The sequence below is a fragment of the Bombina bombina genome, chromosome 11, assembly GCF_027579735.1.
Source record: "Bombina bombina isolate aBomBom1 chromosome 11, aBomBom1.pri, whole genome shotgun sequence".
NCBI lineage: Eukaryota > Metazoa > Chordata > Amphibia > Anura > Bombinatoridae > Bombina > Bombina bombina.
The window spans coordinates 28449979-28477777 of record NC_069509.1 but is presented as its reverse complement, the minus strand read 5'-3'; the positions used below and the strand labels follow the sequence as shown (position 1 = coordinate 28477777).

Sequence of the window (27799 nt, the reverse complement as noted above, 5' to 3'; positions counted from 1 at the left end):
AACCGTGAAAAATGATCCAATCTCTCTGAAATTTTTACCGCATGAGCCTAAGGCTTTGAAATGATTGCACAACAATTTTCAGCCCAATTAACCCCTTAATGCCCAAACCGGAGCAACCTAAAGCTGACCACCGGTTAATAAACTACAGCACCTTGCCACAGCTTACTGCTGTGGCCCTACCTGCCCCTGGGGACTAGTTTTGTGGAAAACAAGCTTCTTTGAAGTCCTCAATCAGTCTTTGGACCCTCCACGTGAAGCTGCATGAACTGTCTGCCAATATTAACTGCGCAACTGAGGCGCGAAATTTAGGCCCCCTCCCCCTTCACTCCGGAGTTGTGGGGCCTTCAAAATCCCAAATAGGTGACTAAACATATGCCATGTGGAAGATAACCCCATAATAACACACCAAAGTGCATAAAAAACGTCTATAACGAGTATTTTTCCCCATTAAATAATCGATTGCCCTGTAACAGTGTCCACCAGCCTATTGAGCCCTGTTAAGTAAGCCTTCCTTCTATACTGAGTCTCAGAACATGGCTTACCTTCCCCACAAGGGGATTCTTGTCAGTCTTCTAGCATTAACTGAGTCTTGTCTAGAAAAAGATGACTGAACATACCTTATTGCAGTTAAGCCTGCAAACTGTTCCCCCCAACTGAAGTTTTCTGGTACTCCTCAGTCCTGTGTGGGAACAGCAATGGATTTTAGTTACAACATGCTAAAATCATTTTCCTCTCAGCAGAATTCTTCATCACATTTCTGCTATAGAGTAAATAGTACAAACCGGTACCATTTAAAAATAACAAACTCTTGATTGAAGATATAAAACTACAAATCTAACACCACATTCACTTTACCCTTCCGCAGAGTGGCCCTGCTGTCAGAGCCGGCAAAGAGAATGACTGGGGGGTGGAGCTAGAGGGGGAGCTATGTGGACAGCTCTGCTGTGTGCTCTCTTTGCCACTTCCTGTAGGGAATGAGAATATCCCACAAGTAAAGGATGAAGCCGTGGACTGAATACACCTTGCAAGAGAAATCCCCTGCTCTTATTTGTTAAGAGATTAATCACATAGCTTAAAGGGACAGTTTACTCCAAAATTTGTATTGTTTAAATAGATAGATAATCCCTTTATTACCCTTTCCTCAGTTTTGCATAACCGACACTGTTATATTAATACACTTTTTACCTCTGTGATTACCTTGTATCTAAGCATCTTCTGACAGCCCCAGATCACATGGCTATTTATTTATTATCTACTAGTCCTAAAGCCTGTGTATATGGGCCATTTTCTGCAGTGCAGCAGTCCCATCCACCCGCCCCGCCCACACATCCCTCCCGACCACGCCCCTGCCACGCCTGCTCCCACCGACCCTCTCTGCTGTGTGATCCTCGCGGCCTTGACTGATCCCTCCTTATGGCCAGGTATGTTTGTCTCTACTGCGCATGACTGCATCGGACAAACATACCTGGCCTTTTATAATATAGGATTGACTTGCATTTTAGCCAATTCGTGCTATGTTGTGCACAACCCACGGGCTTGAGCACAATGTTATCTATATGGCTCACATTAACTAGAGGTTTAAATGTTATGTATATTAATATAACAATGTTAGTTGTGCAAAGCTGGGTAATGGGTAGTAAAGGCATTTTCATTGAAGCCTCGAAACAGGAAACTGCCAATCACTGGGGATTAAAGGGACACTAAAGGGAAAATTAAAAACTTTCATGAGTCGGAAAGAGCAGCAGTTTTAGGACACTTTCCAATTATCAAATTGTGCAGAGCATTTTATATACACACTTTCTGAGGAACCAGCCCCTACTGAGAATGGTCAAGAGTTTACAGTGTATACATATATGTGATTGGCTGATTACTGTCACATGATACAGGGGGCTGGCAAATTGAAGTAAATTTTGAAATTTGGCAGAAAAAATATTCTGCTCATTTAAAATTCAGAGTAAGTGCTAATGCATTGTCTTTTTATTACACACTTGACGATTAGCCAATTCTACTGTACATAAAGGTATATAAACCTCAAAAATGTATTTTATGATTCACATAGAGCAAGAAATTTTACATTACATTCCAATTGACTTCTATAATCTAATATTTGCTTTGTTCTCTTGCTATGCTTTGTTAAAAAGCATACCTAGGAGTAGACTCAGGAGTAGACAAGCACTACTATTACCTAGCTGCTGAGTGGTGGCTGCACATATATACCTCTGGTCATTGGTTTACTTGACGTGTTTTCGTCTAGCTCCCAGTAGTACATTGCTGCACTTTCAACAAAGGATACCAAAGAAAACAAAGCAAAATTGATAATAGAAGTCAATTGGAAAGTTTAAAATTGTATGCTCTACCTTAATTAAAAAAAAGAAAAAAATGTGGGTTTCATGTCCCTTTAATGGTCCTACTGAGACCTGCAATGCTGGCCACTCCCACGCAGAACATTTCCTATTTATTTAACTTTATTTGTGGGGGTGGAGGTTAAACACACAGAGCATTTTAGTGCACATGTAGTGTTTGCATTAGACTCTCCCTTCAAGTCTAGCTCAGTAAATGTCTGAGTAATTCTGTCTACTGGCATCAGAGACTGGATCTTTGTTATCTTCAAGAGGTTAAACAAAAAACAAAACACACAGTATTAAAGAATAAATAATTTTACTTATTTGTTATTCACGCACAAAATGTATATTTTACTGATTTATACAGTCTATCAGTGTATGCCAAAAGCCCAGAACAATTCTAACATTGGAAGACATTCCAGTATTAAATTTCAATTGCATAAGATAAAAAATGTCATTGAGAAAAGGTCAATTCAGCTTAAAAAAATGATCAATTCTATAAATATATTACAAATATGCTCAAAATAATATTTGTTCTTTAAGACAATATTTCTAAATTTCATATAGAAAGAAAGCAATGGTGGAAATACGTGGGGATGGGGGAATCATGATGTAGAGGAGGAAATATTAATTGGAAAAAATTCCATTCTAGAAGATGAAAGAAGTTTGTGCTCAACACATGGACATAGGAGAGGAGGGGAAAGAGATATAAAGAGACAAATCCTATTCAAGAAGCTTAAAGAAGAAAAAATAGGGAATGGTTAGACTTGTAAAGAAGAAATAAAATAGAAGATCCTTCTCAAGAAGACAAGGAGCCACACTGGTCTAGATGAGCAAACCCGAGGTGCCATCGCAAGAAGACAAGGAGCCACGCTGGTGTAGATGAGCAAAACCGAGGAGCCATTGCAAGAAGACAAGGAGCCACGCTGGTCTAGATGAGCAAAACCGAGGAGCCATCGCAAGACAAGGAGCCACGCTGGTCTAGATGAGCAAAACCAAAGAGCCATCTTAAGAAGACAAGGAGCCACGCTGGTCTAGATGAGCAAAAACCGAGGAGCCATCGCAAGAAGACAAGGAGCCACACTGGTCTATAGGAGCAAAACTGAGGAGCCATCTCAAGAAGACAAGGAGCCATGCTGGTCTAGATTAGCAAAACTGAGAAGTCATCTCAAGAAGACAAGGAGCCACACTGGTCTAGAGGAGTAAAACCGAGGAGCCATCTCAAGAAGACAAGGAGCCACACTGGTCTATAGGAGCAAAACCGAGGAGCCATCTCAAGAAGACAAGGAGCCACGGCTGGTCTAGATGAGCAAAAACCGAGGAGCCATCTCAAGAAGACAAGGAACCACGCTGGTCTAGAGAAGCAAAACCGAGGAGTCATCTCAAGAAGACAAGGAGCCACACTGGTCTAGAGGAGAAAAACCGAGGAGCCATCTCAAGAAGACAAGGAGCCACGCTGGTCTAGATGAGAACAACCGAGGAGCCATCTCAAGAAGACAAGGAGCCATGGCTGGTCTAGATGAGCAAAACCGAGGAGCCATCTCAAGAAGACAAGGAGCCACGCTGGTCTAGAGGAGCAAAATCGAGGAGCCATCTCAAGAAGACAAGGAGCCACACTGGTCTAGAGGAGCAAAACCAAGAAGCCATCTCAAGAAGACAAGGAACCACACTGGTCTAGATGAGCAAAACCGAGGAGCGATCTCAAGAAGACAAGGAACCACGCAGGTCTAGATGAGCAAAACCGAGGAGCCATCTCAAGAAGACAAGGAGCCATACTGGTCTAGAGGAGCAAAACCGAGGAACCATCAGCTCCTACTAAAGAAGATAAACTACAGGAGAAAAACGCTCTGTCCAGGAAACACAAAAGGAGGAAAAAGAGGGAAAAAGAAAGAAGCATCACATGTGTGAGAACCTAAATACAAAACATCTGGGTTTTAAAGGAACATTTAACACACAACATATATCAGTAGTTACGTAATGCTTTGCAATGAAATATTTTAAAGTTTATTTAAGTACAATTTACAAGATTCTGGATATCAAGAACAGTTCAAATATCCACTTCTTGAAAAGCGTCAGGGAACCCCATGTTTCTGTTTGCTGTAACTACTTAGAAACAGACACTTTTCAAGTATATTTTACAGCAAAAAAATTAAACAACATTGCATTATAATTTCTTTAATTAAACATTTTATGGGAGTTAAAGTTGACTTTAGTGCTCTTTTGAATATAATTAATTATTTAGAGATGAGTGAGGTGGAAGCCTTCTGTGTTAACTCATTAAAGATCTGATTGATTTCACTTATTTTTGGTATGGTATTTGGGAAGGTGAATCACTCTTGTGGCTTTACCAGCTGCTCTTTGTCTTGTGATGCCCCCTCATTGTTATTTCCTTCATCAGGTTTCTGTTCATTTTTTTTCTCAATGTGTCCAATTACCCGTCCTACGCCAGCCCCTACTCCTCCACCGATGGCGCCCATTGTCACCGACCCTCCCAACGCTCCACCTGCCACTGCCGCAGCTGTACTACCTGCTAATACAGCTCCTTCTGCAGCAAGTATGGTCCCAGCTATAGCCGCTCCTGCAACACCTCCAACCAAGCTGAGCAATGAGGCGCCTGCCAACCCCCCAATGCCCACTGCGCACTTTATAAAACGCTTGGAGTAATTAGCGCAGAACGCCTCCTGCTCTTGTTGCATAAACAATTTCATTTCATCCAAGATCTTATTCTTTGCTTGGTCGTAATTGCCTGATAATGAATCTTCAAAGTCCTGAAGCAAACCGGAAGCAGCTTCGCTGACATTGGCTCTCATCTGTTTTGGGAGAACTCGTACAAGTTTAAAGGGTGAAGATGTCATGGGCGCCTGAGGAGGGAAAGTGACATTATTAGTACACAAAGCTAACTGACAGAAATAAAAGTATTTTAAGTTAGAGGGACATGAGAGTAAAATTTAACCTTACAAGATTCTGATAAAGAACGCAGTGCAAAACAGGAAAAAATGTACTATTTCTTGTGAGCCCTTTGCTGAAAATGATCTTTTTCCCCTGAGTGCATGCCGCGGTAGGCTTAGGAGTGTGCAGATGTATTGAGCACTATATGGCAGCAGTGTTTGCAATAATGGGGAGTAACTAGACCTCACTGCGCCCTAGGGCAAAGGCTGTGGAGGACCCCCCATTTCAACAGTGCCCTTTCTGGCTGTTTGTAAGTAGAAGCTGAGCAAGCAGCTATATAGGAAAAAAAGAACTACTTACATGTGACTGTGGGTCATCATTCCCCTTTGGTTATTTTTTGTAATGTTGCTGACTTGTAGCAGTAGCACTAGTTACTACATTTACTTTATGTATATTTAATTTGCTTTGCAGCTGCTCTCCTGCTTCCCAGAAGACATTCCCATAAAAAATAGCAAGTCATGTGTTTGTGTTAACAAAACAAATTCCGAATGACTAGGGTTAGTCTGCGCCACAGGATATACAATTGCACAGGTTATCTGTACAAATATGGTGGCAGTTTTTTTTTCTGGGTAGCAACATTGTGGTGGCCATGATGGAAACTCTGCCACCATAATGTATTATGTTTTTATTATTATTAAACTTTATTTATGAAGCACCAACATATTCCACAGCGCTGTCCATCGGTACAAATAATTTACATAAAACAATGATATAAAACTTGTAAGAGACAGGACAAAATTTACAAACACATACAGGAGGAATTGAGGGCCCTATTCCTGTGGGAACTTACAATCTAGAAGGGTAGGAGGTTTAGTAACAGGAGGTGAGGACAGAAAGATTGAGAAAGATGTTAATGCAGAGTTAGATGAGGGAAATGTTGTTAGGTAAGTGAAATTCATTTATTATTGAGTTGAGTGGCAGGCTTCCCTGAACAGAAAAGTATTCAGGGAGCATTTAAAGGAAGAAAGATTAGGGCAAAGCCTGACAGCACGAGGGAGAGTGTTCCAGAGGGTAGGTGCTGCACGACAGAAGTCCTGCAGTCTAGCATGAGAAGAGGTGATAGTCGCAGATGCAAGGAGCAGGTCATTGTTGAATCTTACTGAGTGGGCTGGAGTATACTTGTTGATTAGAGAGGATAGGTAGAGGGGAGCAGAGTTGGTGAGTGCTTTGTATGCAAGGGTGAGAATTTTGAATTTAATTCTGCTGTGTACGGGGAGCCAATGAAGGGACTCGCAAAGAGGTGCAGCAGATACAGAGTGACGGGAAAGGTGGATCAGCCTGGCAGAGGCATTTAGGATGGATTGAAGGGGGGAGAGGCGGGAAAGAGGAAGGCCAGTGAATAGGTTATTGCAGTAGTCAAGTCGGGAAATAACAAGGGAGTGGATTATTTGCTTTGTGGTGTTAACGCTCAGAAAAGTGCAAATCTTGGAAATAGTGCGTAGGTGCAAAGGCAAATCATTTACTTTAAAGGGAGACCGGTAGCAACACTACTATTGATTGCAGGGCCAAATGGGCCTCCTTGCGGTATGGGCCCAGTCTCAATTGAGACCTCTGACAACCCCATAGTTACACCTTTGTTTGTAGCAATGCTATAGTGCTCAAATCACGTGCATGCTCCTAAGCCTACCTCAATGGGTGTTTTTATTGTTTTTTGTATTAAACTGCACACTTTTTCTGAATCATGTAAGTAAATTTTGAAGTCCATTTTCCTTGTGTGTGTGTGTATATTATTATTATTATTATCAGGTATTTGTAGAGCGCCAACAGATTCTGCAGCGCTGCATGTATATATATATATGTGTGTGTCTGTGTGTGTGCATGTATGTGTATATATATATATATATATATATATATATATATACAGTATATATATGTGTGTGTGTGTATATATATACATATATATACACACACACACACATACATATATTAGGCCGTAAGCCTGCCCAGAGGGTAGTGTATGTTGAGAAAATACAAACCCCCAAGATAAATTTACAAAAAATAAAAAAGTAAAATGACAGAAAAAATAAACAAAGCTATCCAAAATAAAAATTTAAACCTAAACTAATACCCCTATAAAAATAAAAAATCCCCCCCCCAAATAAAAACACACAAACCACATCTAATAGTAAACTACCAAAAGCCCTTAAAAGGGCCTTTTGTAGCACAATCAGCTCTTTTTCTAGCCCCAAAAAACCCTAATCTAAAAAAAAGGACCCCAAAAATTAAAATAAAAAAGCCTAAACCTAAGCCCCAAATAGGTACTCACTGTTCCTGAAGTCCAGAGGAGAATGTCTTCTTCCAGGCGGCTCCATCATCTTATATCTTCATCCGGAGTGAAGGTGGCGTGGAGCGGGTGTGTTCCCGATGCCTGGATCCTCAGCGCCGGTCCGGATGGCTCCTTTTCATCCAATGTCCGTCGTAAACTGAAAACTGAAAACTGAATGCAAGGTACCGCAATCAATTTGGGGTACCTTGCATTCCAATTGGCTGAAATTTTGAAATCAGCCAATAGGATTAGAGCTACTAAAATCCTATTGGCTGTTCAAATCACCCAATAAGATTTCAGTAGCTCTTATCCTATTGGCTGATTTAAAAAAATTCAGTCAATAGGAATGCAAGGTACCCCAATAAATATGGGGTACCTTGCATTCAATCTTCAGTGTGCGGCGGACAATCGCATAAAGAGGAGCCTCCATGGACCGCCGCCGAGGATCACTACATCTGAGAACACCACTCTGCGCTGCCTACGCTGTGAATGAAGATAATGGACCCGCCTGGAAGAAGGTCTTCTCCACCCGACTTCAGGAACCGTGAGTACCTGTTTGGGGCTTTAGTGTTTTGGTTTTTTTGTTTGTTTTTTTAGATTAGGGTTTTTTGGGCAATTGAAAAAGATCTGAATGCACATACAAATGCCCCTTTAGGGGCAATGGGTAGTTTAGGTTTTTTAGTGTTAGTTTTCTTTATTTTGGGGGGTTTGGTGGGTGGGGGGTTTTACTGTTAGAGGGGGAATTCGTATTTGTTTAAGGAAAAGAGCTGTTTAACTTAGGGCAATGCCCTACAAAAGGCCCTTTTAAGGGCTATTGGTAGTTTATTCTTAGATTAGGGATATTTTTATTTTGGGGGCTTTTTTATTTTCATAGGGATACGGTTTATTTTTTTAATTTGGATAATGTGGTTTATTATTTTCTGTAATGTTAGTCTTTCTTTATTTTGTGTAATTTTAGATTAATTTAATGTAATCTTAGGTTTTTTGTTTTTTTAAAGTACTGTTTTTTATTTTAATTGTAATGTAATATTTTATTATTTTATGTAATTAAGGGGTTAATTTAGGGGGTGTTAGGTTAGGGGGCTTAGTCATTAAATTAGTTATTTGCATTGTGGGGGTTGGTGGTTTAGGAGTTAATAAGTAAATTAGGTTTAATGAGTTGTGGGGGGGATTGGCAGATTAGGGGTTAATATGTTAATACATTTTATTGCATTGGTGGTGGATGGCAGTAAGGTTTTTTTTTTTTTTTTTAACACTTATCGCATGCGAGCGGTTAGGTTTTTTTTTTGCCTTTGCTGCATCCCAGTGGATTTGGAAAATGGCAGGCCAACATTCCTTTGGGGATGCGTGTGCAACTGGCAACGGACGCCTTACAAACGCGATTATATGATATATACTGTACAAATGTGTACAAATAAACCGGTGATTATTCCCATTTGAACAAGGTGAGTGCGGTCTCTGATGAAGTTTTATATATATATATATATATATATATATATATATATATATATATATATATATATATATATATATATATATATATATATATATATATATATATATACACACACACACACACATATAAATACAGAGAGTTGCTGTGTTTCTTGTTCAGAGAGGAATTGCCTGGAATTTTGGCGCTGGACTGACCGTAATAGGCGGGATCAGACTGATATACTACAGGAAAGTTCTACTCTGTGAAAAGCATTATTGGGCTAAAAATAGGCTGCATCCAGGTGGTAAATCGCCATAGGACAGGCTAACAATGCTGGTTGTTCGTTCCTGTGAGTGCGCTTCTATCAATATGTGTATATATATATATATATATATATATATATATATATATATGTATGTGTGTGTGTGTGTGTGTGTGTGTGTGTGTGTGTGTGTGTGTATATATACACAGCGACCTATTCCCTAGTGTGGTAAGTACGCCCTCTAGTGTATGCATAATAGAGTACTCTTTCACTTGTAACTTATACTCTTTAAATGGAGAATAAAGCCAGATTTGCATTCCACATACAATGATTAATTCTGCACAAATAAAGAACTTTGCAATATACTTTTACTATTTACTTTGCCTGCTTTTCCTGTAATAAAACTGTAGTGTTTCTAGTGCACTCAGAGCTGAAACACATTCCATGGAACGCAGAATCCTTATTATTTATTTAGCGCACCTTATACTTTATATGGAGAGCACAGGGAGTACGATTAGCGATAATATTATAAGTGGCGAGTTAAAGCGACAGTTTACTCAAATATGTTCTCCCCTTTAATTTGTTCCCAATCATCCACTTTACCTGCTGGATTGTATTAAATTGTTTACATGTATTTCCATTACCCTTATATATTGGTATTTGATTTAGTTTATTTAGCCTGTGGTATCCCCACCCATCCAGAAAGTTTTTTGCATCAAGGCCAAGCAGTGTTAACACAGCCAGTAGAAAAAAAAATTAAACTCCCAGTGGGTTATAGAAGAGATAAGGTAATAAAATGTTAATTTTCCATTGTTTTCTCCATGTATTGGTGATTGGTTTACAGACAGATATAAGATAAAGACACATGTATATGTACACAATGTGATAAAGTAATGAGATCTGATTATACCTACAGATATAAGCTAAAGACACATGTATATGTACACAATGTGATAAAGTAATGAGATCTGATTATACCTACACGCTCAACCCATTTTATTAGGTTGTGGCTTGAAACACAAAATCAGCTAATTCATATAAACAAATAAACCTTAAAAAGCAAATCTCATACATTTTATACACTGCACCTGGTAAACAAAGTAATTGGAAACACATTAAGGGAAAAACTATTTTATAGTATACTGTCCCTTTAAGTTTACGCTCAAGAGCAACACAAAATAACACTTAGCTTGCACAGCAAACACATGTAAAATATGTGGAAACTAGTCCTAAAGCCCATTCACACGGGCCATTTTTTGCAGTACAGCGGTCCCACCCCTTGCTCTCTCTCTCTCTCCCCCATCTCTTTTGCGCTCTCTCTCCCTCTCTCTTTTGAGCTCTCTCTCCCCCATCTCTTTTGCGCTCTCTCTCCCCCTCTCTTTTGAGCTCTCTCTCTCCCCCCTCTCTCTCCCCCCCTCTCCTCTCTCTCCCCCCCTCTCCTCTCTCTCCCCCCTCCTCTCTCTCTCTCTCTCCCCCTCTTTCGCTCCCCTCTCTCTCTCCCCCCTCTCTTTTGTGCTCTCTCTCTCTCCCCTCTTTTGCTCACTCTCTCCCCCCTCTATTTTGCGCTCTCTCCCCCTCTCTTTTGCGCTCTCTCCCCCTCTCTTTTGCGCTCTCTCTCTCCCCCTCTCTTTTGCGCTCTCTCTCTCCCCCTCTCTTTTGCGCTCTCTCTCTCCCCCTCTCTTTTGCGCTCTCTCTCCCCCTCTTTTGCTCACTCTCTCCCCCCTCTATTTTGCGCTCTCTCTCCCCCTCTCTTTTGCGCGCTCTCTCTCCCCCTCTCTTTTGCGCTCTCTCTCTCCCCCTCTCTTTTGCGCTCTCTCTCTCCCCCTCTCTTTTGCGCTCTCTCTCTCCCCCTCTCTTTTGCGCTCTCTCTCTCCCCCTCTTTTGCACTCTCTCCCCCTCTCTTTTGCACTCTCTCCCCCCTCTCTTTTGCGCTCTCTCTCTCCCCCTCTCTTTTGCGCTCTCTCTCTCCCCCTCTCTTTTGCGCTCTCTGCCCCCTTTCTTTGTGCTCTCTCCCCCTCTCTTTTGCTCTCTCTCTCCCCCTCTCTTTTGCGCTCTCTCCCCCTCTCTTTTGCGCTCTCTCCCCCTCTCTTTTGCGCTCTCTCCCCCCTCTCTTTTGCGCTCTCTCTCTCCCCCTCTCTTTTGCGCTCTCTCTCTCCCCCTCTCTTTTGCGCTCTCTCTCTCTCCCCCTCTTTTGCTCACTCTCTCCCCCCTCTATTTTGCACTCTCTCTCTTGCGCGCTCTCTCCCCTCTCTTTTGCGCTCTCTCTCTCCCCCTCTCTTTTGCGCTCTCTCTCTCCCCCTCTTTTGCACTCTCTCCCCCTCTCTTTTGCACTCTCTCCCCCCTCTCTTTTGCTCTCTCTCCCCCCTCTCTTTTGCGCTCTCTCTCTCCCCCTCTCTTTTGCGCTCTCTCTCTCCCCCTCTCTTTTGCGCTCTCTGCCCCCTTTCTTCGCGCTCTCTCCCCCTCTCTTTTGCTCTCTCTCTCCCCCATCTCTTTTGCGCTCTCTCTCCCCCCATCTCTTTTGCGCTCTCTCTCTCCCCATCTCTTTTGCGCTCTCTCTCTCCCCCTCTCTTTTGAGCTCTCTCTCTCCCCCCCTCTCTCTCCCTCCTCTCTCTCTCTCCCCCCCCTCCTCTCTCTCTCTCCCCCCCCTCCTCTCTCTCTCTCCCCCCCTCCTCTCTCTCTCTCCCCCCCCTCCTCTCTCTCTCCCCCCCCCCCTCCTCTCTCTCTCCCCCCCCCCCCTCCTCTCTCTCTCCCCCCCCCTCCTCTCTCTCTCCCCCCCCCTCCTCTCTCTCTCCCCCCCCCTCCTCTCTCTCTCCCCCCCCTCCTCTCTCCCCCCTCCTCTCTCTCTCCCCCCCCTCCTCTCTCTCTCCCCCCCTCCTCTCTCCCCCCTCCTCTCTCCCCCCTCCTCTCTCCCCCCTCCTCTCTATCTCCCCCCCTCCTCTCTCTCTTCCCCCCTCCTCTCTCTCTTCCCCCCTCCTCTCTCTCCCCCCTCTCCTCTCTCTCTCTCCCCCCCTCTCTTTTGCGCTCTCTCCCCCTCTCTTTTGCGCTCTCTCCCCCTCTCTTTTGCGCTCTCTCTCTCCCCCTCTCTTTTGCGCTCTCTCCCCCCTCTCTTTTGCGCTCTCTCTCTCCCCCTCTCTTTTGCGCTCTCTCTCTCCCCCTCTCTTTTGCGCTCTCTCTCCCCCTCTTTTGCTCACTCTCTCCCCCCTCTATTTTGCGCTCTCTCTCCCCCTCTCTTTTGCGCGCTCTCTCTCCCCCTCTCTTTTGCGCTCTCTCTCTCCCCCTCTCTTTTGCGCTCTCTCTCTCCCCCTCTCTTTTGCGCTCTCTCTCTCCCCCTCTTTTGCACTCTCTCCCCCTCTCTTTTGCACTCTCTCCCCCCTCTCTTTTGCTCTCTCTCCCCCCTCTCTTTTGCGCTCTCTCTCTCCCCCTCTCTTTTGCGCTCTCTCTCTCCCCCTCTCTTTTGCGCTCTCTGCCCCCTTTCTTTGTGCTCTCTCCCCCTCTCTTTTGCGCTCTCTCCCCCTCTCTTTTGCGCTCTCTCCCCCTCTCTTTTGCGCTCTCTCCCCCCTCTCTTTTGCGCTCTCTCTCTCCCCCTCTCTTTTGCGCTCTCTCTCTCCCCCTCTCTTTTGCGCTCTCTCTCTCTCCCCCTCTTTTGCTCACTCTCTCCCCCCTCTATTTTGCGCTCTCTCTCCCCCTCTCTTTTGCGCGCTCTCTCTCCCCCTCTCTTTTGCGCTCTCTCTCTCCCCCTCTCTTTTGCACTCTCTCTCCCCTCTCTTTTGCACTCTCTCCCCCCTCTCTTTTGCTCTCTCTCCCCCCTCTCTTTTGCGCTCTCTCTCTCCCCCTCTCTTTTGCGCTCTCTCTCTCCCCCTCTCTTTTGCGCTCTCTGCCCCCTTTCTTCGCGCTCTCTCCCCCTCTCTTTTGCTCTCTCTCTCCCCCATCTCTTTTGCGCTCTCTCTCCCCCCATCTCTTTTGCGCTCTCTCTCTCCCCCTCTCTTTTGAGCTCTCTCTCTCCCCCCCCCTCTCTCTCCCTCTCTCTCTCTCCCCCCCCTCCTCTCTCTCTCTCCCCCCCTCCTCTCTCTCTCTCCCCCCCCTCCTCTCTCTCTCTCCCCCCCCTCCTCTCTCTCTCTCCCCCCCCTCCTCTCTCTCTCCCCCCCCCTCCTCTCTCTCTCCCCCCCCCTCCTCTCTCTCTCCCCCCCCCTCCTCTCTCTCTCCCCCCCCTCCTCTCTCTCTCCCCCCCTCCTCTCTATCTCCCCCCCTCCTCTCTATCTCCCCCCCTCCTCTCTATCTCCCCCCCTCCTCTCTCTCTTCCCCCCTCCTCTCTCTCTTCCCCCCTCCTCTCTCTCCCCCCTCTCCTCTCTCTCTCTCCCCCCTCTCCTCTCTCTCTCTCCCCCCTCTCCTCTCTCTCTCTCCCCCCTCTCCTCTCTCTCTCTCTCCCCCCCTCTCCTCTCTCTCTCTCTCTCCCCCCTCTCCTCTCTCTCTCTCTCCCCCCTCTCCTCTCTCTCTCTCCCCCTCTCCTCTCTCTCTCTCCCCCTCTCCTCTCTCTCTCCCCCTCTCCTCTCCTCTCTCCCTCCCCCCCTCTCCTCTCTCCCTCCCCCCCTCTCCTCTCTCCCTCCCCCCCTCTCCTCTCTCCCTCCCCCCCCTCTCCTCTCTCCCTCCCCCCCCCTCTCCTCTCTCTCCCCCCCCCTCCTCTCTCTCCCCCCCCTCTCCTCTCTCTCCCCCCCCTCTCCTCTCTCTCCCCCCCCCTCTCCTCTCTCTCTCCCCCCCTCTCCTCTCTCTCTCCCCCCCCTCTCCTCTCTCTCTCCCCCCCTCTCCTCTCTCTCTCCCCCCCCTCTCCTCTCTCTCTCCCCCCATCTCCTCTCTCTCTCCCCTCTCTCTCCCCCCCTCTCCCCCCCTCTCCTCTCTCTCTCCCCCCCCTCTCCTCTCTCTCTCCCCCCATCTCCTCTCTCTCTCCCCCCCTCTCCTCTCTCTCTCCCCTCTCTATCTCCCAGCCACGCCCCTTCATGCTTGACCACACCCCTTCACGCTTGGCCATGCCCCCTTCACGACGGTCACGCCCCCGCTCACCCACGGCCACACCCACTTCTGCCACAGGCGGCAAATCAGCTTGGGACTGGAGCAGGACTCAAAGGCCAGGTGTGTTTGTCCTCGTGCTGTCTCTACTGCGCATGACAGCTTCGGACAAACACACTTGGCCTTTTATATAATAGGATAGAGTATTTAACTTGTAATTAAATATGGTGCATGACATATGTATATGTATGTGTGTGTATGTGTGTGTATATATATATATATATATATATATATATATATATATATATATAGAGAGAGAGATAGATAGATAGATAGATATAATATGTGTGTGTGTCTGTATTTATGTATGTATGTATGTTTGTAAGTATTTATGTATGTGGCACGTGTTTTATACTTTTATTTAAATTAAATGCAATAGAATATAACTGAGTGAAGAACTCCACTACCTTCGCACCATTGGGTTAGCGCTTGAGCAATAACGGACATGAGTTTTTTAGTACAACCACATAGACATTTATAATGTGAGGATTTTAGTGATATCTGGCATCTAGGTGTTGCCGCTATTTAGATTATCACTGTAGTGATAAAATATTACTTTGGACTTAATATGAGCACAAAAATAGAAGCGATATACAGGGACTCCAAGTGTCACTCTTTAGTTGGACTCATAGGGAGCAAATTGCATGTGTAGTGTCTGTGTATAGAATTGAATAACCAGTAACTTACTAGGTTGTCCAGAGCTTCAAGGAATTTCTTTTTGAATTCTTTCATCTTCTTGTGGTTTTCATAAGAAAAGAACATCTAAGTGAAATGTAAAAAATATGTAAAAATTAGGGTTGAACAGAAAATCCAAATATCACTAATTATTCTCTGGTGTCTGTTTGTCCAACATTGTGACATAGGAGGGGAGGTTCCTTCTCCTTATAGACTTAATTTCAATAATACAATTATGACCATCTTCTATTCATTTTCCCTACTCATAAATCCCCAGTACTGCAGTCCCTCCACTACTCAAATTACTGAATTTGTTTCCTCCCTAGACAGACATCATTGATAACAGTTGTATTTTCCAATTCTGAATCCAAAATTGGGCAGTAAAGGTGGAAATATTTTTCTGTTTTCAGCAAGGATCATAGAAAAATTACATAATCAACAATGTATTTTTTTTTACTGTTGAACTAGACTGATTTATTAGCAGCCCTGGAGGATTTATACTGATATATTAACTCATGCAGCATCTGAGTATTGTTTAATCCCATTTATTATCAAAATTGTGAATCTATTAAATTTGTAATTTATACTTTTATAATGTTATAAAATATTAGAGTTTGTTGGAAACTTATTTTAGTTTACATTTATTTCTTAAGGTGCATATTGATATTAAAAGTACTAACCAGGAGGGGAACTTCTGTGGAGTTGGAATAAAAAGTGGAACACAATGGGCAGGATTACATATACGGCACAGGCTTGAGCGCATAATTTTACCTTGCACATCGAGGTATCACATAAACGCTGCCGGCAGTTCATAAAGTGCTATTAAGTTGGATAAACTAGCAATGTCCAGAAATGAGTGGCAATACACATTTCTGCAAGTCGCCAGTGACTTTCAGCACTTTAGAAACTGCCGGCGCCTAAGAAAATAAAAAAAAAGTAAAATCTCCTGTAAAAGTCTAACCGGCTTCCCAAAAATAAACCTGACACGTAAAACCCCTATATCCACCATCAAACCCACATCGGAACTAATAATAAAAGTATTAACCCCTAAACCGACAACCCCCCACAACGCAATATGCCTAATTAAACTATTAACCCCTAATCCGCCATTCACCCATATTGCAATCTACCTAGTAAAAGTATTAATCCCTAAATCCGCCAACCCCAACATCACAAACTACCTAATAAATGTATTAATCCCTAAATCTGCCATTCACCCACATCGCAAAGTCCATATTAAAACTATTAACCCCTAATCTGCCATTCACCCACATCGCAAAGTACCTATTAAAACTATTAACCCCTAATCTGCCATTAACCCACATCGCAAAGTCCCTATTAAAACTATTAACCCCTAATCTGCCATTAACCCACATCGCAAAGTCCCTATTAAAACTATTAACCCCTAATCCGCCACTAACCCACATCGCAACAAACCTTTAAAATCTATTAACCCCTAATCTGCCAAACCCACACAATGCAATAATCCTAATAAAACTATTAACCCCTAATCCACCAAACCTCCACAACGCAAATAACAAATTAAATTACTGAGCCCCCTAACCTAACACCCCTTAAATTAACCCCAATTACCTAAATTAAAAATTACTAAATTACAAACAATTAAAATAAAAAAGCTAACATTACTTAAAATTTTTAAAAAACTAAGATTAAATTAAGATAAGATTACAAAATTATCAAAAAAAAACCCAAAAACTTAAATTACGCTTACATGATAATTTTTTTTTCTTCAGATGGAAAGAGTCCACAGCTGCATTCATTACTTTTGGGAATTCAGAACCTGGTCACCAGGAGGAGGCAAAGACACCCCAGCCAAAGGTTTAAATACCTCCCCCACTTCCCTCATCCCCCAGTCATTCTGCCGAGGGAACAAGGAACAGTATAAGAAATATTAGGGGGAAAATGTGCCAGAAGAACAAAAATACAGACCCCACAGAGAAAATACAGGCGGGGATCTGTGGACTCTTTCCATCTGAAGAAAAGAAAATTATCAGGTAAGCATAATTTAAGATTTTCTTCATAAATGGAAAGAGTCCACAGCTGCATTTATTACTTTTGGTAAAACAATACCCAAGGTATAGAGGACAAAGAATGCTGAAATGGGAGGGTACAAGAGGTGGCCCAATCTGAGGGCACCAGGCCTGAAAAACCCTACCCAACAAATCCTGCTTCGTCCGAAGCCGAGAACATCTTTGAAAAAATGGAAAAAGCCCAAGGACACTGACCCGCAGATAGTCCACAAGCCTTGCTAGAGACCGCAGAAACTAAACCCGACTGAGTCAACAGCCTCCAGGAGATACTGTCGACCAGCAGTCAGTCTCCAAACAACACATCCCTTACTAAAGGGAACCAGCTACCGTATTCTTCCACATAGAAGAATAGACACGGAGAAACACGAGATTGTACTTGTAAAGCGCGGCTAAACCCCCTTAAGGGACTCAAGGCGCTGCTCATCTTATCAACCTAGAAAGAAAAAAAGTAGACCTCGCCGGGGATCGAACTTGCAACCCTCGGTTTGTTACAGTGCAGCGTAGCCATATTGCATTAGTATGCTGAGCTAGCTATCCAGCTGGCAAAAGGAACCCCAGAATTGTTTTTTTTTTTAAAAGGGCACACGAGTCCTAAATAAAAACACAGAGCAAAAAACCTGAGAAACCGGGTCAGACTAACAGAGACCCAACCAGTCTTATAGAAACAAGGGGAGGCAATGCCCAGACCCCAGAAATAGAGAAACCACTGAATAAGGCCGGGAGTCTGAAACAGATAGAGGATCTTCCACTAACGCAGTGCAACTGCACTCTAAAAAGCAACTGAAGACGAAGGTCCCCAAGTCGCAATAAAGGTAGCTCAGAATACCGAAATATTCAGAAACGAAATCTCGTGCAGCAAGCTCAGATAGGTCTGAGGAACAACACCTGAAGCAAAAACACTGCACGCTGCAGTCATCTAAAAATGATCCTGAAACTTAAATACTTGCAGGGCAAGAAGAAAGCAGCTGAAGAAAGGATCCTTCAGATTGCTAAGTATACACTAACCAGCGGATAACGTTGTAGGCTATCTAAGAGCCGCCAGTCCTTCCCACAAACTTGAACGTGAAGCAAGGAGAAACCTCAAAGAGGCTTACCGTACCTTGAATGCTCTGAGGACTAAATTAGTAGAGCAACAGATCTCAGATCCTGCTCCAACACTGGACCAGCCCAAGCGACAGACATGTCTGATAGACGGGGGGGCAGAAAGACACCAACCACAAGTCCTCAGGGAATGGAAAGAAAAGGGGGGTCTCACCAAACCCAACAGAGCTTTGGTGCCAACCCAATCCACTCCTCCAAAATAAGGCACTCCCAAGGAGAACCCCTAGGACCTAGAACAGAGAAAAGTACAATAGATCTACATAGAGAGATCAATTTCCAACAGGTGGAACATAGCCCACAGAGCAGCAGATGCTGCCCCTTACAGAAATAAGCCACCTGAGCCAACCTCCTACACACAGGGCAGGACAATGACCCTCTAGAGAGAGGAAACCCCCTCAAAAGAGAAGGGCACCGATAAGAACAGCGTACATGTCCACAAGACATGTTGCCATAGTATGATCAAAAAACGGACCGAATGAAAAAATCATCCAGACACCACTGTTGACCCAACAGAAAAAAAACTCACGAAGAGGAGCACACTTCGTCCGAAGAACAAGTCTGGCCTTAAAGTTTATAACCAGTACCCGAAGGTGGATGTGAACTCTGGCCTTCCTGCTTGCAAGCCCAATGAGCTAACCCCTATGTCACAACATAGGGTCCCTGAAAAAACTGGGTCTTCCCGAACCATTCCACAGGATCATAAGTCTCCAGACATCCAAGAAGGATCCAAGACAAGAACCCTGGACCCGGAACCGTCCTAGAGCGAACGACACCCCCAGGGAACACAAGATACCCCATCTGAAGCAATCAGACCTCACAGGGGATGAAAACTGGAGAACCCAGAGAATCGGTACAGGACTCCCGATAATAATTCCCAGCCCAAAGGGAAGAGAACACCTATAGGCGGAGGTAAACCCCCCCCCCCAAATTTCTCTGGTGCCCAAAGGTCCCAAGGGCAACACTAAGGGAAATGACGAGAAGTCACCCGAAGGAGGGAGTAGAAAAGAAAGGCTAGTCTCCATAATCCTTTAAGATTAACGTTCCAGAGGACCACACCAAGAGAGAAGAATGCAAAGCATCCCGAACCCAGGCAGAAAAACATCCCCTAAGCAAAAAGCTTGGAAAAAGACGACTAACTCCCAAAGGAAGACAGAGCCTCACGGCCTTCACTTCCTAATTAAGTAGCCAAAGCCGCCAGAAAAACCAGACGAAGTCCAGAAAGTCTCGACCCAAAGGAAGAGAACCTTTTAAAAAGGAACAAGCCCTAAAAGGACATTTCCAAAGAGACCATGAAAGGCAAAACTGTAAGAACAGCGGTATGAAGGACCTAAAACCTCCAAACCTCCAACCCACAACCGGAAGGAGCACTCTAGTTCCCGGAAACGCTGAGCATGTCGCCACGGATCTCAACGGAGTCCCGGCACACTATATTGAAAGGCGAATGAGGACTGAACCAATCCCCATGCCCCTAAGCAACCACGGATCATCAAGTCCTCTCAGGATGCTAGTAGAAGCTTGTAAAATAAAACAAGTAAACAACACAACTCATATTGTGATCACTAGGCACCCTCACCGGACCAGTCGGACATAAAAAGGCGCCACGTGTCTGAACTAGGCCTCAAAGACAGAAGGATTTGTACCCAGTCAGGACCAGCCTGAAACCAAGGGCCCCAGCACTGTCAAGACCACATAGATTCTCCCCCGAGATGGAGGAATAAAGAACAGTCAGACAGCATAGGACTAGTACGTCAGAACTGGAAAAGCATACACAAATAACAAAGACTATAAGAAGATTACTTCATCCCCTTATGTCTATGCATGCAAGCCAGTCGAAGATTAAGACTGAGAATCCCCAGACCCATTAAGAGTGGGATCCTCCAGCAATGCCAAAAACGTTCCTCAGTAGAACACAAAGGCGTGCCAGTCTATAACGAAAGGCGCAACATACCTCCGCTGGGACAAAAGAAAACACTGGCCCCAAAGGTTGACCTCCTGAGGCCTCATGGGCAATCTCTCCCCCGGAGGTTTGAACTGGACCAGGTGATCCTATGCCTCACAAGCCCCTGTTAACAGAACATGGACAATATCGTAAGCACACTCCCGGGAGGTGCGGATGCACCAGCACCAAAGATATGGCCATGCAGAACCGTGTCGTAACCTCTGGTGGGAAGGATAAGTAGAGTTTGGGTTACCTGCATGCGTAGTAAGAGTTGGTGGTAGGGAACTCGCCTCGTAGGAAATAGAATCGCCAGAGGTGGATGGCTCAGTGGGCACCTGATTTTCTGATACAGAAGAACAGAGCACACTAAAACCGCATTCGGAAAATAACTTATGGGCATGTATCACCCGGGCCAATTCATATTCTTCACAAGAAGTAGAATCTGAATCAGAGACATCCGTCTCCAAAAAATCAGAATAAAGGACCAATAAGAAAAATCTAAATGGCATCTTACACCCCCAATGGCTGGGGCACTCACCACCTCCAGGGAACCAGACAACAGCGGACCAGGATTTCTCCGTCGCCACACAGTCAGGAATGCGGAAATGGAAAGCCAAAATGTGGCCATGTCCGGTCACGAGGTCACCAGGTAAACCGCACAGTCCATGCAAAAGCGCACCTGACCGTAAAGGCCGCGTCACTAGACATAGGTCGTTATGTTCCAAAATAGCCATGAGCCAAAGCAACACTACACAGTAGCAGACAGAATCACATAACAAACATGATTATAACCCCCCCTGTTCAATAACCCCCCTCAGAAGATATTAATACTTGATTTCTAGATACAAAAAGAAGCCTCACTGAGACCCTATGTTAAAGTTATCCCGAAAGGTTGTAGCCCCTCTCGGATAAACATTGTAATTACAATACATCCATGATGAAAGTAAAATGAAACGGTCTTACTGGAATCTACGCCATGGAACAGGAACACGGCCCTTCAAGTCTGCCATGGATTTGAGAGAAAAAAGCAGGCTGCGAAACTTGTCAACGCTGATTGCTTGTGGAGCTGTTAATATGAGTCGGGATGGTTTCGCAGAAAGACTCTCCCTGCATCTCCGGACTCTAACTTTTACCCATGCTCTAACTGAGAGGCTGACAGGACTACTTAAAACTCCAGTCCCATGACGAAGAGTACTACCCTCCATAAGAGACTATTGAAAACTTCTGAAACTTCTCTGCTAACCTCCTGGGACGAAAGGCAAAGAATGACTGGGGGATGAAAGAAGTGGGAGAGGTATTTAAGCCTTTGGCTGGTGTGTCTTTGCCTCCTCCTGGTGGCTAGGTTCTGAGTTCCCAAAAGTAATGAATGCAGCTGTGGACTCTTTTCATTTATGAAGAAACTTAAACCTAATCCCTATAAAAAAAAAAGCCTCCTCAAAATAAAAAAAAGCCCCTAATCTGATACAAAACTACCAATAGCCCTTAAAAGGGCCTTTTGTAGGGCATTTCCCTAAGTTAAACAGCTCTTTTCCTTAAAAAATACTAAGCCCCCCTTTAACAGTAAAACCTCTCACCCACCAAACCCCCCAAAATAAAAAAACACCTAACACTAAAAAATCCTAAACTACCCATTGCCCCTAAAGGGGCATTTGTATGGGCATTGCCCTTAAAGGACATTGAGCTCTTTTACTGCCCTTAAAAGGGCATGCAGCTCTTTTAAAGGTGCCCAATAAATTCCTAATTAAAAAAAATAAAATAAAAAAAATAAAATAATCCTAACTCTAACACCCAAATAAGTACTCACCGTTTCTGAAGTCCGGCGGAGAAGGTCCTGTTCCAGGCGACAGTGAAGTCTTCTTCCAAGCCGGGACCTCTTCCTTCTTCATCCATGACCAAGCCGGCGCGGAGCGGAGATGAGTGTGGAGCAGGACCAGCATCCGCGGAGCCATGGAACGTGGAAGAGCCTCTTCATACGATCACCGCCGTACACTGAATAGTGAATTCAAGGCACGCGTTTAAATATGGCATCCCTTGTATTCCTATTAGCTGATTTGATTCTTCAAATTAAAATCAGCCAACAGGATGAGAGCTACTGAAATCCTATTGGCTGATTTGAACAGCCAATAGGATTTCAGTAGCTCTCATCCTATTGGCTGATTTAAATTTAAAGAATCAAATCAGCCAATAGGAGTGCAAGGGACGCCTTATTTGAACACGAACCTTGAATTCACTATTCAGTGTATGGCGGCGATCGTACAAAGAGGATCATCCATGCTCCATGGCTCCGCAGTCACTGGTCCTGCTCCGCACTCATCTCTGGTCCGCGCCGGCTTGGCCCTGGATGAAAAAGGAAGAGGTCTCCGCTTGGAAGAAGACTTCACTGTCGCCTGGAACAGGACCTTCTCCGCCGGACTTCAGGAACGGTGAGTTCCAATTTGGGGGTTAAAGTCAGGATTAAAATTTTTTTACATTTGGGATTTATTGGGCACTCTTAAAAGAGCTGAATGCCCTTTTAAGGGCAATGTCCATACAAATGCCCCTTTAGGGGCAATGGGTAGTTTAGGATTTTTTAGTGTTAGGTTTTTTATTTTGGGGGGTTTGGTGGGGGGTTTACTGTTAGAGGGGGGATTTAGTATTTTTTTTAAGGAAAAAAGCTGTTTAACTTAGGGCAATGCCCTACAAAAGGCCCTTTTAAGGGCTAATGGTAGTTTAGTATTAGATAAGGGGGTGTATTTATTTTGGGGGGCTTTTTATTTTCATAGGGATTAGGTTTATTTTTTTTAATTTTGATAATTTTGTTTATTATTTTATATAATGTTAGACTTTATTTTTTGTAGTCTTAGATTAATTTAATCTTAGTTTTTTTTTAAGTAATGTTAGCTTTTTTATTTTAATTGTAATTTAGTCATTTTTAATTTAGGTAATTGGGGTTAATTTAGGGGTGTTAGGTTAGGGGGCTTAGTAATTTAATTAGTTATTTGTGTTGTGGGTTAATGGCAGATTAGGGGTTAATAGTTTTATTAGGTTTATTGCGTTGTGAGTTAATGGCGGATTAGGGGTTAATACATTTATTAGGTTTATTGCGATGTGGGTTAATGGCGGATTAGGGGTTAATACATTTATTAGGTTTATTGCGATGTGGGCTAATGGCGGATTAGGGGTTAATACATTTATTACGTTTATTGCGATGTGGGGGTTTGCGGATTAGGGGTTAATATAATTTATTAGTTAATGTGGTGGGGAATTGCGGTTGACAGATAGATATTGCGCATGGGTTAGGTGTTAGTTATTTTTAGGCGGTAGATAGATGCGCATGCATTAGGTGTTAGTTACTATTTTCAGAGAGTTACGGTGCTCACATACTCAGCGCCTGCCTATGTATGGCAAGGTCAAATTTCTCCATTTTCGTTGCGTATGTCCTTGCACTGAATATGTGATACCGATTTGCGACGCGGTTCTATGTTAGCTTATGGGAGTAAAAATAGCGGCCGACGGGTGAAATATACGCACAGCATTTATATGCTGCGCCGTATATGTGATACCAAAACTGCTTAAAAACCGGCGTCGCCCGCAAAAGCCGCAATCTTGCCTTATAAATATAAGTCCTGATATATAAAGTTAGTATTTCTTGAGAGTGTGTTGACAACAGAGCCTAACTAAGGTTCTTACATCACTGAAGCGTTCTTTTAAACATACAGATGATACCTAATAAGATTAAAGAGACAGTCTAGTTAAAATTAAATTTTCATGATTCAGATAGGGTGTGTAATTTTACACAACTTTCCAATTTACTGTTATCAGAAAATTAGCTTTGTTCTCTTGGTATTCTTTGTTGAAAGCTAAACCTAGGTAGGCTCTTATGCTACTTCCTAATTCTTTGAAGGACACCTCTTATTTCAGAGCATTTTGACTGTTTTTCACAGCTAGACAGTGCTAGTTCATGTGTGCCACATAAATAACATTGTGCTCACTCTGTGGAGTTATTTATGAGTCGGCACTGGTTGGCTAAAATGCAAGTCTGTCAAAAGCACTAAGATAAATGGCAATAAGCAGAGGCTTAGATACAAGGTAATCACAGAGGTAAAAAGTATATTAATATAATTGTGTTGGTTATGCAAAACTGGGGAATGGGTAATAAAGGGATTATCTATCTTTTTAAACAATAACAATTCTGGAGTAGACTGTCCCTTTAATGCACTGCTTATGATGATTCAGAACTTGAAAAAGTCTTATCAGGCCATGTCACGAATGCCTCATGATTTAGCTGCCAAGGGGTTAATTATCTTTAGTCTGTGAGCTAAAAAAATATTTGTTTTTTTCAAGAAGAACTGTGTCCTGTGTTTATGTTTGTTTTTTTGTGATAAAACCAGACCCCATTATAAATTGTTTCAGAGTTCCACTTGAATAAATGTTATCACATAGGCATTGGTGCATTCAGGCCGTAAAAGTGTTGTTTTTAGAGACACAGAACAGTGCCTCTTCACAGAAACTAATAAGGTCAATAAAGGGACATGGGTATAAGGTAGATATGTGTTTAAAACATGTTATGACATTAGATGAAGGTAAATATGACAACCATGTCATATTTGGTATCAAATTGATTATCACGATGCAACTAAGAGATTGCCTTTCTGCTTATATGAAAATGGATGCATCTAGCAGAAATGATGTGTTCTATAATTTCAGTGCTAAAAACCTAATATTGATGTCAGTTGCGCCTAAATATAATGGTAATACAAACAATATTAACACAAAATACCTCCTGTGTTCGAAAGTGCAATTGAATGTGCATGTGAAAAAATAATAAAATAAGTGAAAAAAACAACAAGTAGTGCCCCACACACTCGATAAAAATGAGATGTATCTCACAGGATTGGTATATAATTAATACAGCAATCAAACCAAAAAAAAAAAACCTGAAGTGGGATCACAAATGTCCAAAGTTCAAATTATGTTGATATGGCTGCAAAAACTTCTTCCAAAAGTTGAAGGCAATTCAAACGAAGCAAATCTGTATAGAACACAAAAAAGAAGAAGGCGCCAACATAGTGTGAATCAGTATTGAAAGGTGTTCACTCCCCACACATTATGTTAAAAATAGTAAATTATGTTCCTTTACACATGATGAAGATCTAACTAAAAAATGGCAGAATGAACTAACTGTTTGTTCATTCAAATTAATAGATCTACTTATTGAATTTAGAGTCTCTTTTGAATGTTGTGGGATCGGAAATTGAAAAACTACAAATACTATTAGGTAAATTTGCAAATAACCCGGAGTATATGAGCAAAAATAAAGAGATACTAGATAGATCAGATGCCTTCCAAAAAAAACTAATCAGGCAAAAAATTTAAAAACTAGCTAGAGACGAAAAAGATTATTTAGAAGGCTGTATCTATAGTACATCCAGAATGAGTAATGAAATGGAGGATATCTCCAATGAAGACAATTTTGAACAGAAAGAGACCTTAGACCCAGAGGGGAAAACTAATAATACATGGGTAAAGGTAAATTACAAAAAGCCTAAAGATAAATAGAAAAATGTGGGGGCTAATTGTAATTCGAGGCTGGACTATCAATCGCCAGGTCCCTCTAAGAGTAATTTTGATACATGGAGAGACAAAAATAATCATGGCAATCAGGGTGTTTATTCTAACAATAGGAGTTTTAACAGAAATTATTATTCACCAAGGAATTTTTCTAATAAGAGACAGGATCAATTTGGAGACTATAATTATAGAAATGATGAATATCAAAAAATATCATTACAAAATAGAAATAAGCAATATTTTCCTTACCAGCAGAATTGGGAAAATAAAAGATCTGACTGGAGATCACAGAAACCACAGGATTTTCAGTCAAACAGAGAACGAGACCCTCATATAGTACATCAGAGACATATGCCTATACGCCTAAAACAATTAGAGAGAGCTCCCCCAAGAGAAGAGAACATAAGAAATTTTACACCTCAAAAAAGGTCATACGCAAGCGTGGCAGGAGAGGTAGAGGTGAATCTGCCAAAAAGAAGAGACTTGAGAGAATGAAAGAAGGTATCTTCAATCTCTCGAGTCACATTCTTACAAATGAAGAAATATGCGTATTAAATAGGGGCCTTTCTTTTTGTCCTTCAAACGAACACAATTTGTTTGAACTATTTGTGGACCTAAATCGGTTTGTAAGAAAACTGTCTATGCAAAAGTATTTTTGTGATAAGAAAATCAATAATACAACACAATTTGCCATCATTACAGATGATATGCCAGAGAGACCAACTGACAATATAGTTTATCAGGAACCAGATGAGTTATGTAATATCTTATTTGAAGATTATATTCATTCCAATTTAATGCTAAGATCTCATTTCAACCCGCCAGTTACTAGTCCTTATATTTCTCTATTTCAAAATCTTGTTCTAGAGGAGTTTAGTACATTAGAGAAGAAAATTGGTAATCCTAATTTGAATTTATATGAAATTAGAGCTCTGTCAAGATTAGCCAAGAATGATAACTTGGTGATTAGGCAGGCAGATAAGGGGGGAGGGGTTGTTCTGCAAAACATGTCAGATTACTTACATGAAGCGGATAGGATCTTACTAGATCAAGATTATTATAAAAAACTTACATATAATCCTACCAAAACTTACACTACCCATTTAATTAAAATGGTGGATAAGGGTTTTCTAGAGGGGATCCTAACCAAAAAGGAGAAAGAATATCTAGTCCCTATGTCACCCAACCTAGCATACTACTATCACCTCCCGAAAATCCACAAATGTATGATTAATCCACCTGGTAGGCCCATTATTTCGGGCATAGGGAGTCTTACTTGTAATTTATCCGAATATATAGATCATTTTTTGAAGAAAATAGTTAAGGGCCTCCCTTCATACATTAAAGACACACCGGACCTCATAGCTAAGTTATCTTAGGCTGAGCGTAAACTCATATGGTTCACTTGTGACGTGACATCACTTTATTCAAACATAGAGCACCATCTAGGCATAGATGCTATAGATGTCTTTTTAAAGAGGGATCAATTTTTACCCATGAAACAAAGATTATTTTTGTTAGAGGCCATTTCATTTGTGTTAAAACATAATTATTTTGTCTATCAGGAACAATTTTTTTTACAAATTAAAGGAACGGCCATGGGCACCAGATTTGCCCCCAGTTTTGCTAATTTATTTATGGGGGTATTTGAAGAAAGATATATTTACAACTCCCCCCTGGGGGCAAGTCTGGTGTTCTATGGCCGTTTTATAGATGATCTTATTTTTATTTGGGAAGGTACAGAAGAGAGTGCCTTAGATTTTATCAAATCACTAAATGAAAATGATATGGGACTTAAGTTCACTCATAATATTAATGCAGATTATATTGAATTTTTGGACTTGGTACTATATTGGGACCAAGTAGGTCACATTTTGACTAAGACCCACTTTAAAACAGTGGATACAAATAGTTATTTCAATTATAAAAGCAACCATTATAAAGCATGGAAGAAGAATATACCTTACAATCAGTTCTCTAGAATTCGTAGAAATTGTACAAATGTAACTCTTTTTGATGAACAAGCAGGAATCCTAAAAAGTAGATTCTTGGAAAAAGATTATCCTAAGGATTTAATAGAGGAGAGCTTTTTGAAGGCAAGAAATAAAGATAGATCTGAATTTTTTAAAACATCAAAAAAGAAAGATAACGCAGAATGCAGTTATTTA

General features: G+C 42.5%; 1 protein-coding gene across 6 annotated transcripts in view; it reads right to left on the bottom strand.

The window, feature by feature from the left end:
• Nucleotides 1-4493: 4493 nt before the first annotated feature.
• LOC128642401 (RING finger protein 112) overlaps nucleotides 4494-27799 on the bottom strand; it is a 135324-nt gene continuing 112018 nt past the window's right edge. For all 6 annotated transcript variants that reach the window (XM_053695159.1, XM_053695164.1, XM_053695160.1 and 3 more), the window contains 2 exons: nucleotides 15003-15077; nucleotides 4494-5203 (listed from right to left, as the gene is read on the bottom strand). In XM_053695159.1, coding sequence (XP_053551134.1) covers nucleotides 4673-5203; nucleotides 15003-15077 — 606 coding nt within the window. In that variant the 3' untranslated portion in view covers nucleotides 4494-4672. The remainder of the gene's footprint in view (nucleotides 5204-15002; nucleotides 15078-27799) is intronic.